The 19,682-nt window shown below is 38.6% G+C and overlaps 1 protein-coding gene across 2 annotated transcripts in view; it reads left to right on the top strand.

Annotated features, from left to right (window-relative positions):
- tatdn1 (TatD DNase domain containing 1) overlaps window positions 1–19,474 on the top strand; it is a 58,477-nt gene extending 39,003 nt beyond the window's left edge. For both annotated transcript variants that reach the window (XM_060823560.1, XM_060823561.1), the window contains exons 10-12: window positions 8,324–8,394; window positions 11,841–11,967; window positions 18,494–19,474. In XM_060823560.1, coding sequence (XP_060679543.1) covers window positions 8,324–8,394; window positions 11,841–11,967; window positions 18,494–18,596 — 301 coding nt within the window. In that variant the 3' untranslated portion in view covers window positions 18,597–19,474. The remainder of the gene's footprint in view (window positions 1–8,323; window positions 8,395–11,840; window positions 11,968–18,493) is intronic.
- Window positions 19,475–19,682: the final 208 nt, after the last annotated feature.

Below are 19,682 nucleotides of genomic sequence, written 5' to 3'. Positions count from 1 at the left end.
AAGATTTTATTGCTTCTGTACTTTAACCCTCTCACAATAAGGGCTAACATAGTGTCTGCCTTCTGAATTGCTTGCTGCATTTGACTTACTTACAAGGATACCCAGGTTCCTTTGGACATCACTTTGCAATCTCCCAGCATTTAAGCAATACTCTGTGCCATAATTCCTCCTACCAAAATGGAAACCTCACACCTACTCACATATTCCATTTGCCACGTTCTTGCCCATCCACTGAGTCAAACTAAGTTCTTTGGAAGCATCTTTGCAAGGTCCTTACAACTTACATTCCCACCAAGTTTAGTACCATCTACAAACTTAGAAATATCACAATTCGACCTCACATCCAAATCATTGATATAGATTTCAAAAGTTGGGGTCACACACTGATTATTTGTGCTACTCCACTGGTCACAGCCTGCCAATCTTGAGAGTAATGCATTTATTCCTAAACTCTGCTTTCTGCCTGTTAATGAATCCTCAATCCATGCTTGCATCTCATGTATTTTGCTTTCCTAACCTCCTGCACAGGACTTTATCCAAATCAGAATACATCGCACTGGTTCTCCCTATTAACTCTGTAGTAATATCCTCAAAATTCTTTATCAGCTTCATCAACATGATTTCACAAATCAATGTTGATACTGTCCAGATACTTTCTAAATCTCCGGTAATCACATACTTTATAATAGATTCTAGTGTGTTTCCTATTACTAGCATCAGGCTAACAAGTTTTGCAGTTTCCCTGTTTTTTTTTCTCATTTATTCAAGTGAAATTACATTGCAACCTTCCAATCTTCAGGCATCATTGCAGAATTAATAAACTTTTGGGAGATGATCATGAATGCACTCTCAGTAGCCAACTCTTTAGGGTGAAGGTCTTTAGGCCCTCCGTTTTCATCCCATTAATGTCTCCAAAACTATATTTCTAATGCTGATTTCTTTCAGTTCTACACTTTCACTAGACCCTTGAATCTTAATTATTTCTGAGAAACTTTTTATATCTTTCTCTTTGAAAGTTGGTATAAAGTTCTTACTTGGCTTCGCTACTATTTCTGTTTTTCATTTAATCATGCACACGTGTTTCTCTGGTTGGAGATCAGTGGTGATGTAGGGGTCAGTGTTGGGCCTGCAACTATTCATGATTTTTATAAATGATTTGGAAGAGGAGACCGAGTCTAACATATTCAAGTTTGGTGATGACACTAAATTGAGTGGAAAGGCAAACCGTGCAGAGGATATGGAGGGTCTGCAGAGAGATTTGCACAGGTTAAGTGAGTGGGCAAGGGTTTGGCAGATGGAGTACAGTGTTGGTAAACGTGAGGTTATCCACTTTGGAAGTAAAAATAGTCAGTTAGAGTATTATTTAAATGGTGAAAAATTGCAGCGTGCTACTGTGCAGAGGAACTTAGGAGTACATAAATCGCTAAAAGTTGACTTGCACATGCAATGGGTAATCAGGAAGGCAAACGGAATATTGGCTTTCATTGGTAGAGGGATTGAATTTAAGAGCAAAGAGGTTCTACTGCAATTGTCCAAGGTGTTGGTGTGGCTGCATCTGGAGTATTGTGTGCAGTTCTGGTCTCTTTACTTGAGGAAGGATATATTGGCTTTGGAGGCTATGCAGAAGAGGGTCACCAGTTGATTCTGGAGATGAGGGGGTTACCCTATGAGGAGAGGTTGAGCCACCTGAATCTGTGCTCACTCAAATTTAGAAGAATGAGAGGGGATCTTATAGAAACATGTAAAATTATGAAAGGGATAGATAATATAGAGGCAGGCAACTTGTATCCACTGGTGGGTGGGACTAGGACTAGGGGACATGGTCTCAAGGTTAGGGAGAGTAGATTTAGGACAGAGATGAGGAGGAACTGCTTCTCCCAGAGAGTAGTGAATCTATGGAATTCACTGCCCAAGGAAGCAGTACAGACATATTCATTAAATATATTCAAGACACAGTTTGATTGGTTTTTGCATGGTAGGGGAATTAACGTTTCTGAGGAACTGAGACAATGGATAGATCAGTCATGATCCTAATGAATGGTGTACCAGGGTCAATGGGCCACATGGCCTACTCCTGCTTCTATTAATATAAAACTATGAGGGCAAGGCTGGCTAGGCAGCATTTATTGCCCCTCCTAAATTGCCCAGAGGGCAATTAAGAGTCAACCACATTACTGAGAATCTGGTGTCTCGTGTAGGCTAGACCAGATAAGGATGGCAGATTTCCTTCCTTTCCATTAGTGAACCAGCTAGGTTTTCCAATACTTGGCAATGGATTCTTAATTCCAGAATTTTTTTTATATTGAATTCAAATTCTTCATCTCCCGCTGTGGGGTTTGAACCCGGGGTCTCTGGATTAACAGTCAATAGATAATACCTCTAGGCCATCGCTTCCCACCAATATCTATTATAAACCTTTCTGCATCTGCCTGTAAATTACTGACAATTGTCTTTGCTAATCTTTTCCTTTTTACGTGCCTGTAGATTTTTACAATCTGATTTTATGTCTCTCTTTATTTGAAATTCAAATTCATTCCATTCTCTTTCGAGATCAATTTCTTGTTCTTCCTTTGCTGAATTCTGAAATAATTTGAAGGCTTAAGTTTTTAAAGAACTTGAAAGACTTTTAATTTCATCTGATGATGTCTTTGGCTTCCCTTGTTAGCAATGGTGATATCTCTTCGTTTTGGGTATTTTTGCCTTGATGCTTTCAGCATTTAAACTGTTCATTTACTACAAAGAGGCAGCTAGTCCATTAAAGGGGTGGTGGTGGGAAAATGAGTGGCTTCTACAATGTTTCTCTCTGCTCCCTACAAACACTCTTGCACTTGGTGCATTGCAGGATTGAAGTTTGAAAGCTGCACCTGAAAAATTCTGAAGTAAGTAACCGTGTAATTTCTTGTCTCATCTGGAAGAGAAATCGGGATCCTGAATCAGTTTTGAGGATTTGTGTCATGGTTTCAGCAATAGTTGAATTGAAAAGCAGTTTAAACTTGTAGTATATATTGTGTGTTTAAAAAACAAATTCTGAGTTATAATAAGTAGACGTACAATAGAAGGGCTCCCTCAGCCCAGATTCAAGGTTCATTCTGGCTTCCTTTACCGACAAGTTGCCATCTTTTCTCCTCAATTTCCCTAGCCTTTTCTTGCTCTTTGAGTCTATATACAAACTGCTGCCTACTCATCTCTTTCCCCAACATTTTGCTCAGCCTCTTCCACCATCTGCTGCTGATTCTTGAGCTCCCACTGTGAGAACTTTCAAGTACAAAATGTTATTGTAACGTAATACATTAAACTATATATATTTAGAAATGTACAGCACGGAAACAGACCCTTCGGTCCAACCCATCCAAAACATAGTGAGAAATAATCTGCAAGTATCAGAGATCTGGATTTTTTTTAAGCATAATGCATCCCCTAATGTATATTTATAATCTATCCATTTATAGGTTTCAAAAATCTAATTTCACAAACTTACAAACTTAACTGCCTCTTTTCATAATTTCTTTAATCTCATTTTTTAAATCATACTTTTTATGTTCACATTCAATGCAATCAGTAATCAATTATCGTGAAAGATCTCTTATAGGTTTTGCTGATCTGGTTTTTACATGGTGTGTCCACAAGAAAAAAATATTGCTCCACCAAATCCTAAAACATTGAATCCTTTGACATGTCATGAGCAATGCCACAGGAGAGCTGACTATATAAATGGCAGGGTTATTAATATTTTATATAATTCCTGTATTGCATTTAAATCTTATAATGCGTTAACATATTTTTGCAATAACACACAACCTTATAATACAGCCTATCAACAGTATTTTACATTTATATAGTGCCTTTAACATAGCCTCCAAGGACCTCATAGCAGTGTTGCCAAACAAAATTTGACATGAAGCAATGTAAACATTGTCAGGATGGGTGTTCAAAACACTTGGCCAATGAGGCAGATTTTACAGGTGAAGTCAATTTTTTGCTGGACCATAGGGTTTCTCTCCCATTAGGGAGGGAGAGGTGATTGGTGGTGGTCTAACCTGAGTGTCACAGCACCTCGGACAAAGGGAGAGATTGAGAAGAAGACTTATTCATGGTAACCTCAGCCAGTATGGGAGTTGAGCTCATGCTGTTAGTACTAACCTGCATCACAAACCAGTCATTCAACCAACTGAGCTAACTGATCTAAAGCGTAAAAGGAAGAAAAAGTGGCAGACAGATTTAGTGAGGAATTCAAGTGTTTTGGATTTCAGTGTCTGAGGCCGCAAAGCCAATGTGGAATAATTGTGCCTCCAAGGCTTTAAAAAGAGTCAGCTTGGAATAGTGAGAATGGATGAAGTTACAGAAATGAGCAAGGATGAGACGTTGGAGGAATTTGGAAATGATATTTTTCAAACTGAGCTTATACCAAATCAGAAGCTAATATAGGTTCGTGAGTTGAACACAGGAGCGATGGATGTAATAGATTAGGTGAGATTTAGATTTTTGAATGAACATCAGAGGCTGACCAAGTGTGCATTGAACTAGTCCGATCTAGAACTGAAAAAAGGCATGAATGAAACTTTTGCAGCAGATCAGCAGAGATGGAGTCAGATAATATGTAGGCAGACCTAGTGATGGAACACATGCGGTTGTTGGTGAGCCATCTATTAGGACACCAGGTTTATGAAAAATCTGGTTCAACCTCAGACTGGCACCAGGGAGAGGGTCGCATTGGTTGCTAGGGAGGGGAGCAAAGAAAATGGCCTTAGTTTTTAAATTATTTTGGTCAACTGATGCAATGCATCAATTATTTTACAGTAAACAGACACTTGGTAGACTGTTGAAAATCACACAACACCAGGTTATAGTCCAACAGGTTTAATTGAAAGCAGTAGCTTTCGGAGTGCCACTCCTTCATCATGTGGTTGTGGAGGACACAATTGTAAGACACAATTTATAGCAAAACTTTACAGTGTGATGTAACTGAAATTATACATTGAAAAATACCTTGATTGTTTGTTGAGTCTCTCATCTGTTAGAATGACCATGATAATTTCACTTTTTTCATATGTAAATCACAAAACTTTTTAAAAGTTACATTCTCAGGTTACCTGTAACAATTGGTGTCAGCCAGATAAGATATTAAGATGTTGAAGGTGTTAGCCTCCTGTGTTCCCTGTCTGTGTCATAATGTTTAGACTGATTCTACAGAGTCTTACATGAATGTATGCAATTTTTGAGCAAAGTACATTGTAACTCTGCAAGTACAAATTCACCCCACAAACATATAAGTGTATGTGTGCATGTGGGTTTTGTGTGTGTGTGTTTCTGTCTGTCTATGGTGGGGGGTTGTGAGTGTGAGAGAGAGTGGATGTGTGTGTGTATATCTGGGTTGGGGGGGGTGTTGAGTGTCTGCGTGTGTGTGAGAGAATGTAAAGCGTAAGTCTGTGAGAGGAAGTGTGTTTGTGTACGTGTTTGTCTATGTGTGTGTGTGTGTATAGGAGGCCTGTGCGTGTAGGAGTGCCTGTGTCTGTGTGTGTGTGTGTGTGTGTATATATATAGTGCAATGGTGGTTACCTGTCATGTGACATGAACCCAAGGTCCCGGTTGAGGCCCTCCCCATGGGTACCAAATTTAGTTATCAGCCTCTGATCGACCACTTTTCGCTGCTGCCTGTCCTGAAGTCCGCCTTGGACTTGGTAGAGTGGCTGTCTTCTTTAGTCATTTCTTAATTGACTGCAGTAGGTTTCTTTTGAAGTGTTAGCTTGCCAATTCACTGAGTAGCTTAACTATTTAAGTAACATGACTATTAAAAAAACATATTATTAAGTTTTCTTGTACATTTAAAAAAAGTTTTATATTTAAGCACCCAATCTGGCACATATGCATTGAAAGGTGTGTATATACATACACACACACACACACACACACACACACACACACACACACACACACACACACACACACACACACACACACACATATATATATGTGGAAGGATAGGTTAAATAGTTTTAGGTGTCCCATAGATTGAAGCCTAGGATGGTTTCAAAGTGGGCTTGATGGATTTTTTGGATTTTGTGTCTAGATGATTTAAAGGTGTTAACAGATGATTTCTGTTTGATCTCCTGCAGTCTGCAGCTGCCGGGCAGTTGTTTTTTAAATGTTGCCCATAGCAGGCGGCTGCATGACTGACTGACTATTCTGAATTAGGGTAATTCATTTTGAAATGGATCAGTAATTTAAAATATTGGACGACTTGCCATTATCATTGGATAATGATGAGCAGCTCACCCTTCAGCCTCTGACACTCCAGGGAAGACAGACCCTGCCTGTTCAGTTTCTCCCTATAGCTCAAATCCTCCAACCCTGGCAACATCCTTGTAAATCTTTTCTGAACCCTTTCAAGTTTCACAACATCTTTCCAATAGGAAGGAGACCAGAATTGCACGCAATATTCCAACAATGGCCTAACAAATGTCCTGTATAGTCGCAACATGACCTCCCAACTCCTGTACTCAGTACTCTGACCAATAAAGGAAAGCAGACCAAACACCTTCTTCACTATCCTATCTCCCTGCGACTCCACTTTCAAGGAACTATGAACCTGCACTCCAAGGTCTCGTTGTTCAGCAACACTCCCTAGGACCTTATCGTTAAGTGTATAAGTCCTACTAAGATTTGCTTTCCCAAAATGCAACACCTCGCATTTATCTAAATTAAACCCCATCCGCCACTTCTCAGTCCATTGGCCCATCTGGTCAAGATCCTGTTGTAATCTGAAGTAACCCTCTTTGCTGTCCACTGCACCTCCAATTTTGGTGTCATTTACAAACTTACTAACTGTATCTCTTATGCTCGCATCCAAATCATTTACAGAAATGACAAAAAGTAGTGGACCTAGCACCGATCCTTGCGGCACTCCACTGGTTACGGGCCTCCAGTCTGAAAAACAAACCTCCACCACCACCCTCTGTCTTCTACCTTTGAGCTAGGTCTGTATCCAAATGACTAGTTCTCCCTGTATTCCGTGAGACCTAACCTTGCTAATCAATCTCCCATGGGGAACCTTGTCGAACGCCTTACTGAAGTCCATATAGATCACATCTACCGCTCTGCCCTCATCAATCCTCTTTGTTACTTCCTCAAAAATCTCGTGGGAAAGAAGCTGTTCTTGAATATGTTCATACATGTCTACAAACTACAGGTTGTTCTACTATAAAGCTGTATGTGTTGCTACATCATCAACACTTTAAGCGCTGTTTCTAAAGCACGATTTTTCTATAGCACGGGGTTGCACAAGAATGCATCTATCGCGTTATGGAAGATCTACCTGTATTATATTTTCTGCCTAGTGAAAGAGAGTATATCAGAGGTGGGAGGGATCTTTGATTTATGTTGATTGCTTTTCCAATGCGACAAAAGTCAATGGATGGAAGGTGGATTTGTGTGAAGGATTGGGCTATGTTCACAACTGTCTGTAGTTTCTTTCAGTCTTGGGAAGAGAAGTTCCCATACCATGCTGTGATGCATCCAGATAAAGTGCCTCTTTAAAATTTTTAAGAGTCTTTATGGACATGTCAAATTTTTTTAGGCTCCTGAAGAAATAGAGACATTGCTGTGCTGTTTTGACTGTAGTGTCATTAATATTCGGATAGAGTTCATTATAATCAATGCAAATCATTGAAAATTGAAATCTAAGTAAAGTCTAAATTTTGATGGAAGCAGACAGTATAATAAATGTAGATTGTGAAGAGTCATTTATAACTAAATAATTTGTTATAATCAAAACTTACTTTCCTTGCCATCAAAATTTTTGATAGGTTTTCGCAAAGGCAATAAGTGTGTTTCACCTAAAATAAATGAATTGAGTCAATCCCTTCAGTCAGAGCAAACATTTTTTACTTTATGCAGAGCTCAAATTTTCTTCCAAGTTTAGTTTTTATAAAAATACTTAATTAACAGAAGTGTTTGAAATATTAAGAATTACAATGTCCTGACTGATTTTGTTTCTTCACTGCTAATTGCTTCTGCTGCTCAAATTATAGGACTCGTTTTTTGATTGCTAAATGACTCTGAAAATTCAAGCTGACTATTGATTTGAGTAGGTTTGAATTAATAGAACAGTGTGTAATAGAGAGCTTGTACCTTCCTATAAATAGATGAAGGTTAGTAAAGAAATAATATAATAAGTGTTAATTATATTGATGTAACACCAGGTATTAAATAATTTGAACGATAATTTAATCTGTTTAAATTTAAAATCTAGTTTATTTCTGAATAAATAGTGGGCTTATAATTTTTTTAGTATTGTATGTATTAAGAGCAGATTTGATTCTTTTAGCTCCTTAAAAACTGAGTCCAATCTTGAAGCCATGAAATCTATCCCGAGTGAAAGACTGATGATAGAAACGGGTAAGTTTTTTTTTAAATATCAATTTATCCAAAATGTAATGTTTGGATAAAGGATAGACCACAATAGAAACACTAAATTTCTCTTTGGAGAGTTTCGTGCACAACAATTAGCCAATATATTTGTTTAACAACAATGGAACAATTTTATTGGTTTGACTAGATTGAAAAAATAAAGATCGCTCTGATATACAGAGCATAATGGATCACAAGGGTGATAGTGTTCTGAGATAAGGCATACAGTTTGCTATTATACAACTGAAGAGGAGTACAGACCAGGAATTTCTGGACTGTCCTCCACACCTGTAATCGTTTTAAACCAGATATTATATGACATTGCTTTATTGTGTCTTCTGATTTAGACTGCAATGAATTGACATATAATCAGTCTGTAGAACTCAGTAGGAAGTATACTTTATAGAGTCATAGAGTTTTACTGCATGGAAACAGACCCTTCAGTCCAACTCATCCAAATCTAGATATCCTAAATTAGGATATCTAGTCCCATTTGACAATATTTGGCTATATCCCTCTTAAAACCTTCATATTCATATATCCATCCAGATGCCTTTTAAATGTTGTTATTGTACCAGCCTCTACCTCTGGCAGCTTGTTCAAGACATGCACCACCCTCTGTGGGGAAAACGTTGCCCCTTAGGTCCCTTTAAATCTTTTCTGACCTTAAACATATGCCCTCTAATATTGGATTCCCTGACACCAGGGAAAAGACCTTGGATATTCACCCTATCCATTCCCCTCATGATTTTATAAACTTCTAAGGTCATCCTTCAGTCTGTCTTGTTCCAGGGAAAATAGCTCCAGCCTATTCAGCCTCTCCCTGTAGCTCAAACTCTTCAATCCTGGCAACATCCTTGTACATCTTTCCTGAACTCTTTCAAGTTTCACAATATCCTTCCTGTAGTAGGGAGATCAGAATTGCATGCAGTATTCCAAAAGTGACCTAATCAATGTCCAGTACATTGAAACATGACTTCCCAACTCCTTTACTCAATGCACTGACCAATAAAGGCAAGCTTACTAAAGTTAAAAATCACACAACACCAGGTTATAGTCCAACAGGTTTAATTGGAAGAACTAGCTTTCGGAGCGCTGCTCCTTCATCAGGTGGTTGTGGAGTGTATGATTGTAAGATTTTATAGCAAATGTTTGCACTGTGATGTAACTAAAATTATATATTGAGAAAGATCTGGATTGTTTGTCAAGTCTCTGATCTGTTAGAATAGCTATGTTAGTTTCAGTTCTTTCATATGTAAATCACAAAACTTTTTAAAGTTTTAATCCAGGTCGTTTTTCAATATATAATTTCAGTTACATTACACTATAAACGTTTGCTATAAATTCTGTGTCTTACAACCTTCTATTCCACAATGACCTGATGAAGAGTAGTGCTCCCAATTAAACCTGTTGGATTATAACCTGGTGTTGTGATTTTTAACTTTGTACACCCCAGTCCAATACCAAATCATGACAAGCTTACTAAATGCCACCTTCACTATCTACCTGTGATTCCATTTCAAAGAATATGAACTTGCACTCCAAGGTTTCTTTACAGCAACAGTAAAATTTCAATGGCAAACTAATTATGTTCATAAATTTTATTTACAGCCAAGTTGTTACAAAACAATAATTATTTATTTGTTTTACAATATTTAATTTGTGAATGTGCAGAAGACTATCTGTTGCTTTGTTAAGGTTAAATTATTTGTAAATTATCTAGTGTTAATAGTTGCAAAATACATTTTGTGTTTATATAGCTTAGGCACTTGGGCATTATTTTCATAGTGCAATTTTCTCACTTGTGTGTTCTCACCCCTGCATGTATTGATTTTTGAATGGGATGTGGGTTTATGCTATTTACCCTTTAGTATTTAACCAAAGTAATGTTACTTGTGAGCAGAGAAAGTGAGCCTCCGCATGTATACTGTTCAATTACTAGAGCATTGCAACCCTGTCTTTTCCCAGGATCCACATCTGTACCTCCAGAGGGCAATGCTGAATATTTGTGAATGGGAGCCTCACAGCTTTTACTCTCTTATCACAACATTCTTCTAAGCTTCAGTTTTTTTTTCCCAAACTGACTGATACTCTTTGCAGCTTAGTTTGAGAACTCCACAAAGAATGGGATTGAAAATTTAAATCTTCCTAGACTATATTACTCCACTATTTATTAAGTAAACTTTGTGAGATATTGTGTCAGTTTTGTGGGATGGGTTATCAAAGGGCTTGGGCAAAAAGTAATCACAATTCTAAAATATACTCTGTTCTTAATCACCTTGCACACCACAACAGAAGTCAATTAGAAATGGTCAGTGGTGGAGACCATGGCTGTATGTTTTTTTTTCTGTCATTGTGAGTAGAGTCTGATTTTGTTCAATTGATTTCTAAGTTAAATCAACAACTAGTGGATCAAGGAGAGTTTACAGTGCTGTCTAAATTGTACATCTCAACACCATACACCTATGACTTACATATTGGTAAAGATTGGATTTTAACGTTTTGGTGAATTTCATGAGTGATGAAGTGATGGTCTTTATTGTAAAACAAAGGAAAAGCCTTAAGTCAGAAAAGAATATCTTTCTGCAATTATATAGGGCTTTGGTGAGGCTACATCAGGTGGTGTTTACACAGATTTGTTCTGCTTACTTAAGGAAAAATGTACTTGCCTTTTAGGGATGCAACAAAGGATTACTAAGGTGGTTCCTGAGATGAGAGAGAGTCTATGAGAAAAGGTTGTGAAGAATGGGTCTGGAGTTTAGAATGGTAACCCATTGAAATCGGTAAAAGTTTTCGAGGGCCTGACAGGGTAGGTTCCAAGATTGCCAAGCCTAGTTGGACAGTCTTTAATTAAAGATTAATTAGGTTAAGTGCGAAGCCATTTAGGATTAAAATGATTGGATATTTCTTCAGTCAGCATTTGGTATTTTCTCCTCCAAAAAGTATGGATGCTGAGCTGTTGAGCATATTCAAGATCAAGGTCGTTAGATTTTTAGGATCCTAGGCAATTGAAGGTTATGAGGATACAGGGAAAAAAGTGGAGGTAGAAGATTAGCTATGATCCTTTTGAATTATGAGGCAGTGTCAAGGGGCCAAATGGCTAAGTCCAGCTCCTACTTCCTATGTTCTTTTATGGACTTGCTTGGGTCAGGTGTATTTGATGCATTGCAGTGCTCTTTTAATAGAAACCCAACAATATATCTCTATTTCAACCATGAAAGGCCACTTACTACTGCATTCTTATGTCTGAATTAAAATCAAACTCCCCTATATATTAATATTTCTTGCTTAACTCTAGTTCCAGAAGTGAAAAGCTGTTTTACTAATCTTCTTTCAATTGAACTGTCTGGACAAGAAACAATCTCGTTTGAGAAGCTCTGAACAGATATTCATTTGGTTGTAGCTTTTCAACTTTTTTGTTTACGTTTGTAAAGATGCACCATGGTGTGGAGTAAAGAATACACATGCTGGTGCTAAATATGTGACGACCACTTTTCCAACAAAAAAGAAGTGGGAAGAGGGACACTGCCTCAAGGATAGGAATGAACCGTGCCATATTGTGTGAGTATGAAGAAATGTTCCCATGCAGTTGTTCAAATTCTCAACATGTTTTGTGCCAATGTATTTTGTTGAGACTTTCTATCAAGATGGTTACTGCCTTTAGAGACATAATTCCATGACACAAAAATACACTGGAACAAAGAGCAGTTATTCAGCATGCTTTAATAACCAGGCCATGTTTTGGCTTTCACTGGCATTACTTTGTTTTCTAGACAGGGAATAGATCTAGTTTCCTTTTCTGTGCTTCATTCTAGGTAGAGTGTAATGCAATGTGCATAAGTTCGTAAATCTACACATTAAAAAAAGTGGCTGAAGTTCACTTCATAGCACCTGTAGATTAAAATTGTGTACTTTTTAAGATATAATTCCCTGATGCAGAAAATCAGGTACACAGCTTCAAACAGAAGACAAATGGTCAAAAAAGAACACTCTTTTGGCTTTGCACTATGCATTTCACAATTGATTTAGGGAATCTATAATACAAGTATTGTGAAAAGTATTCTTTAGATGCCCTTATTACTTCCTCCAATGGTTTTTTTTTGAGCATTATTATCCCTTTCATCTAAACCGTGCATATTCAAACCTCCCTGCTGGGTCTTCTCAGCTACTGCTACCAATTTAGTTGGTGCTGCCTGACTTGTAGCTAGCTTCTCACCTCATTTGGCTGAGCTTCATGCCACAATAGCTGTTCCCAGAACTTAAGCAGGTAGCCCCTTTTCTTTGTGTTGACTATTGTCTCTTGCTCTTGCATGCTCCTGTTTCCAGCCTTATTTCCCTCTTCCCTATTTGTGTCACTTCATACCATGTACCAACCATTATTCTGTCTCCATTTATCCTGAACAACCTCCCATCAGGCAAATGGGATCAATTATTTGTCTGTTGAACAGATGTCAAATAAAAAGATGCTGCTTAAGCCATGTTTAATAGTTTAGCTATTTCAGGCAGTTCAAGCAGCTGCTTGAGAGATCATTGTCATTAAGTCCTTTCAGGCAGGCCCAAGTGTTGCAGAACCGACTCGAGAAGGTGCAAAACTTGATCTACTCTTAGGAAATAAGGCAGGGCAGGTGACTGAGGTGTCAGTGGGGAAGCACTTTGGGACCATAATTCTATTAGATTTAAAATAGTGATGGAAAAGGTTAGACCAGATCTAAAAGTTGAAGTTCTAAATTGGAGAATGGCTAATTTTGACGGTATTAGGCAAGAACTTTCGAAAGCTGATTGGAGGCAGATGTTCGCAGGTAAAGGGACGGCTGGAAAATGGGAAAACTTCAGACATGAGATAATGAGAATCCAGAAAAAGTATATTCCTGTCAGGGTGAAAGGAAAAGCTGATAGGTATAGGGAATGCTAGATGACTAAAGAAATTGAGGGTTTGGTTAAGAAAAAGAAGGAAGCATATGTAAGGTATAAACAGGATAGATCGAGTGAATCCTGAGAAGAATATAAAGGAAGTAAGAGTATACTTAAGAGGGAAATCAGGAGGGTAAAGAGGGGACATGATATACCTTTGGCAAATAGAATTAAGGAGAATCCAAAGGGTTTTTACAAATACATGAAGGACAAAAGGGTAACTAGGGAGAGAATAGGGCCCCTCAAAGATCAGCAAGATGGCCTTTGTGTGGAGCCGCAGAAAATGGGGGGAGATACTAAATGAGTATTTTGCATTAGTATTTACTGTGGAAAAGGATACGGAAGATATAGACTGTAGGAAAATAGATGGTGACATCTTGCAAAATGTCCAGATTACAGAGTGGGAGTGCTGGATGTCTTGAAATGGGTAAAGGTGAACAAATCCACAGGTGTACCCAAGATCTCTGTGGGAAGCTAGCGAAGTGATTGGTGGGCCACTTGCTGATATATTTGTATCATAGATAGTCACAGGTGAGGTGCCGGAAGACTGTGTGCCACTGTTTAAGAAGGGTGGTAAGGACAAGCCATGGAACTATAGACAGGTGAGCCTGACCTCTGTGTTGGGCACGTTGTTGGAGGGAATCCTGAGGGACAGGATGTACATGTATTTGGAAAGGCAAGGACTGATTAGGGTTAGTCAACATGGCTTTGTACGTGGGAAATCATGTCTCACAAACTTGATTAAGTTTTTTGAAGAAGTAACAAGGAAGATTGATGGGGGCAGAACAGTAGATGTGATCTATATGGACTTCAGTAAGGCGTTCGACAAGGTTCCCCATGGGAGATTGATTAACAAGGTTAGATCTCATGGAATACAGGGAGAACTAGCCATTTGGATACAGAACTGGCTCAAAGGTAGAAGACAGAGGGTGGTGGCGGAAGGTTGTTTTTCACACTGGAGGTCTGTGACCAGTGGAGTCCCACAAGGATCAGTACTGGGCCCTCTACTTTTTGTATTTACATAAATGATTTGGATACGAGCATAAGAGGTATAGTTAGTAAGTTTGCAGATGACACCAAAATTGGAGGTGTAGTGGATAGCGAAGAGGGTTACCTCAGATTACAACAGGATCTGGACCAGATGGGCCAATGGGCTGAGAAGTGGCAGATGGAGTTTAATTCAGATAAATGCGAAGTGCTGCATTTTGGGAAAGCAAATCTTAGCAGGACTTATACACTTAACGGTAAGGTCCTAGGGAGTGTTGCTGAACGAAGAGACCTTGGAGTGCAGGTTCATAGTTTCTTGAAAGTGGAGTTGCAGGTAGATAGGATAGTGAAGAAGGCGTTTGGTATGCGTTCCTTTATTGGTCAGAGTATTGAGTACAGGAGTTGGGAGGTCATGTTGTAACTGTACAGGACATTTGTTAGGCCACTGTTGGAATATTGCATTCAATTCTGGTCTCCTTCCTATTGGAAAGATGTTGTGAGACCTGAAAGGCTTCAGAAAAGATTCACAATGATGTTGCCAGGGTTGGAGGATTTGAGCTATAGGGAGAGGCTGAACAGGCTGGGGCTGTTTTCCCTGGAGTTTCAGAGGCTGAGGGGTGACCTTATAGAGGTTCACAAAATTATGAGGGACATGGATAGTGTCTTTTCCCTGGGGTCAGGGAGTCCAGAACTAGAGGGCATAGGTATAGAGTGAGAGGGGAAAGAGACGTAAGGGACAACTTTTTCACAGAGAATGGTACGTGTATGGAATAAGCTGCCAGAGGAAGTGGTGGAGGCTGGTACAATTGCAACATTTAAGAGGCTGGGTATATGAATAGGAAGGGTTTGGAGCGTTATGGACCAGGTGCTGGCAGGTGGGACTAGATTGGGTTGGGATATTTGGTCGGCGTGGATAGGTTGGACCGAAGGGTCTGTTTCCATGCTGTACACCTCTATGACTTTAAGTGACAATCTTCTGGAGCTCAAGATGCATTAACAGTTTCTGCTGAAGTTGGGAAACTGACCAGATTGCTGCATACTTCAGCTCTCCATAGGTAAATAACGCTAAAGGAGTTTGTAGCCAGGAATATTTTCTATAATTAAAAGATTAGTACAGTTTCGTAGTAATAAATATCTACAATTAATAGTACAGAAACCTACAAATGCTGTTCTGGTTTGGGGCAGGAGAAAGTTCCTGCAAATGCCCATTACCTGAGTGTTATTTCAGAGAATCCCCTCTGAGAAAGAGAAATAGTGAAGATCTGAACTCAAATCCCAGAGCTGATGGTACTTAATTTCTGAAATTTGGATTTGACTTGTTTGTAAAGGGTGTTCTAAACCAATAACCTGGTCATCATTAATAAATAAATTGAGTTTTTGTGAGCAAGCCTGCTATAGACAAATGAGCACTTACCTTGAACTGAACTCTTCATTTTAACTCTCCCATATCTTTCACATTCTACCTGAGCCTTTCCCCATATTTGCCATTGCTAATGTGCCCCTAATACAATCCCTGCCCTTATGCTTCTCAGCCACAGCTTATAACCAGCTTTTCTGTGTTCACCTATTAAAGTCTTTTACACATGAATACAACTGTTCAGCTCACTACTTCTTATGAATGTTAAGAATGGATAATAGATGCTAGTTGAGCCAGAAATGCCCAAATTCTTAAAAAAAAAAGGGAGTGCTTTCTTGGTATTGTGGTTAAGAAACCATTTTAAGCAATTTCGATTGTCAGTCTAGTGATCTTGTTTATTGATCATATCATTATACTCAAAGCAGTTGGACAGCACAATTATAGCAATGATACTCCTTTATTTAAAATTTCAAATATCATTGTATACCTTGTAAAGATAACATTGAGTTGTGTACCCTCCTTGAAACATTTATTTAAAAGCCAAAATAATAAGTTGGAACATCATTACAAAATGCAGCAAGCATTAGCAAAAACCATGATGTGGTATCAATGGTTCACAACACTTTACCCATTCAATAAAATTTATGCCAAGGTTGATTGATGAATATTGAGCAATATTCATTTCAATGGGTTCAATCATTATGAAACCTCCAAATAGTGTGCTGATTTTAAATACTACTGTATATTTTAGTGTCTGTGTTTTCATGACTTTGACCCTTCTGCAATGCTTCCCCTAAGGGCAGAACAGTAGCTCAGTGGTTAGCACTGCTGCCTCACAGTGCCAGGGACCTGGGTTCAATTCCAGCCTTGGGTGACTGTGTGAAATTTGCACATCCTCACTGTGTCTGCATGGGTTTCCAGTCACAAAGATGTGCAGGTTAAGTGGATTGGCCATGCTAAATTACCCATGGTATCTACGGATATGCAGGCTAGAAAAATGCAGGGTTATAGGGATAGGGTGGGATGTTCTTTGGAGTGGACCCAGTGGGCTGAATGGTCTGCTTCTACACTCTAGGGATTCTATTTTTCTAAGTTCTTTGCTATGCATGGCCTGTTTGTTATGTGATTGCCACATGTAAGCAGATCCTAAAGTAAACATTGACGTGCAGCATTTTGTTTAGTGAACAGTATGTTCTGAATTGTTACACAGCAACACAAATACACAGCTCAGCGGGAACAGTTATTCTTCGCTATCTGAGATCTGCTGAAATGGAATTTGAAGACTAGTGTAGATGCTCTCCTTTGTTGGGAATGTATGCAAAACAGGGACAAAAATAATGTCGAGGAAGCTTGTGTCCGTTAAATCCAAGAACTGAACTTGTAAATTTCAATGAACATGAATGTTCAGTTTTATGACAAATTAGAACATGATATCATAAGACAGTGGAGCTAAATTAGGCCTATTGCATCTTCTCCATCATTTGTTCATGGTAGATATGTTTCTCAACCCTACTGTCCTGCTTTCTCTCTATAACCCTTGATCCCCATACTAATCAAGAACCTGTTAATCTCGGTCTTAAATATACTCAATGACTTGGCCTCCATAGTCTTCTACAGCAATACGTTCCACAGATTAACCACCCTCTGGCTGAAGAAATTCATCATCAGTTCTCCAGAGTTGTCCCTTCAACCTGAAGCTGTGTCTTCAGTCGGATCCTAGTCTCTCTTACTAATGGAAATATCTTTTCCATGTTCAATCTATCTAGGCTTCTCCATATTCTGTAAGTTTCAATGAGATACCCCCTCATTCTTCTAAACTACAGAGTAAAGACCCAGAGTCCTCAACTGCTCCTCAAATGACAAGCCCTTAATCCCACGGATCATTCTTATGAACCACCTCTGAACCCTCTCCAACCACCTCTGTACTTCCACAGATGCAGGGCTCAAAACTGATCACAAATTTCCAAATGCAGTCTGACCACAGCCTTATGCAGCCTCACCCAGTGCATCCTTACTCATGTATTCTAGCCTTTTTGAAACAAATCCCAACATTGCATTTGCCTTCCTGACTGGCAATTGAACCTGTATCTTAGGATTAAGAGAATCTTGAACTAGGACTCCTTGTGCTTCAGATTTTTTTTAGATTAGATTGCTTACATTGTGGAAACAGGCCCTTCAGTCCAACATGTCCACACCGACTTGCCGAAGCGCAACCCACCCAGACCCATTCCCCTACATTTATCCCTTCACCTAACACTACGGGCAATTTAGCAATTCAACTAACCTGCACGTTTTTGGACTGAGAGAGGAAACCAGAGCCCCCGGAGGAAACCCATGCTGACACGGGAGAATGTGCAAACTCCACACAGTCAGTCGCCTGAGGTGGGAATTGAGCCCAGGTCTCTGGCACTGTGAGGCAGCAGTACTAGCCACTGTGCCGCCCACAAATTTCTGAAGTCTTTCCCCATTTAGAAAATCGTCTATATCTGTATTCTTCCTACTAAAGTGCTTATAATATTTTCTTCATTATATTCTATCTGCCACTACTTTGACCACTTTCCTAGCTTTAAGTCCTTCTGTAGCTTCCCTGCTTCCTCAACACTATCTGTCCTTCCAACTGTCTTTGTCATCTGCAAATGTGTATCACCGATAGTTTTTCTCAACCACATTGCAGCAAAAACATGGCAGTTTCCTACAGAATGATTTTATTATGCTGACAAAACTAATATTAAGACATCAAATTTGAATAGGTTTAGAAATACATAATTTGCATTGCTAACTTTCTAATTGCCTATTACACTTCTCCCTAGTAACAATTTTTTTTCTTTATAGTCAAGTACTGGAGATAATGGCTGCAGTGCGAGAAGAGGACACACGAGAGCTGAGCAACACTATGTACAATAATACTGTGAAGGTCTTCTTTCCTAATAGTTGATCAACAATCAAAACATCGTAACCAATTGATATTAAGTTGACACAACTTAAGAGGCAGCTGGCAATGGCATTCATTTCCAGAATGGTGCTACCTAGTTTTTGCATGAGCTACTCTAGATTGATATGAATTTATCCCCACCATAGCCATACATTTTCTGTTTAAAAAAAAAATCAGTGAAATTGCTCATTTTGATAACATTTGAAAGATACTTTTGAAAAATTTCAGTTTGGATGTGATGGGAAAGCTGACTCCCTCTAATGCATGAATGGCAACTTTCCTCCCATATCTACTTGAACATGTTCAAAAGTATAATTTCACTGACAGAATGTTGAGCAAGTACCTTACAGTGGATTTTCTGAATCTATAGTACTTCCGTATTGTATTATTATTTTATTATAATCATGATTGTGACAGATGTATTATAGTAAACCTCTAACCAGAGATCAGTACTTAAGTAAATATTTAGTTTTTATGCAAAGGATGAAAAGGTCAAGGATATGTTATGGTCAACTTGTTTGGCTTGGAGCAGAGTGGGTAGCATAGCATCAATATGCAATTCTGTCTGATCACTTTTAGCATATACCGGAGATATCTATTTTCTGATCTTTAGGATATATTGTAAACCCTGACAATGATGACAAGTCTATTGTAACTTAAGATTGTGTGAATATGTAGAGGTAGACATTATAGTTTTGTTCCAGTGCCCATTGAGCCAAAATATAAATAGAAGAAGATATGGAACAATGTGGTTATCATGTACAAAATCCATAATAATGACCAAACACTGGGGCATAATTACTGGAATCTTGTGTGGGAAGTATTGCTAGATCAATATGATAATCATTCATTTGAAAATAAAACTTATACTCAACAGTGAAGCATTCCTTCTGTTCAAAAAGAGCATTTGTACGAAGACAAATCACTAACACTGAAGCATTCTTTTGTGCGTATCTCTGTATGTTCCTCATGTTCAAGGAAAAATTGCAAGTTATATTCAATTTCTACAAAGATTTATGCTGAGGCATAAATATTCATTTTATTTATTTTAATGACATTGATATGAAAAAAATAATATATCTATGCAGG

Source organism: Hemiscyllium ocellatum, chromosome 4 (genome assembly GCF_020745735.1).
Source record: "Hemiscyllium ocellatum isolate sHemOce1 chromosome 4, sHemOce1.pat.X.cur, whole genome shotgun sequence".
Taxonomy (NCBI): domain Eukaryota; kingdom Metazoa; phylum Chordata; class Chondrichthyes; order Orectolobiformes; family Hemiscylliidae; genus Hemiscyllium; species Hemiscyllium ocellatum.
This window is presented reverse-complemented; position numbering and strand designations above follow the sequence as displayed.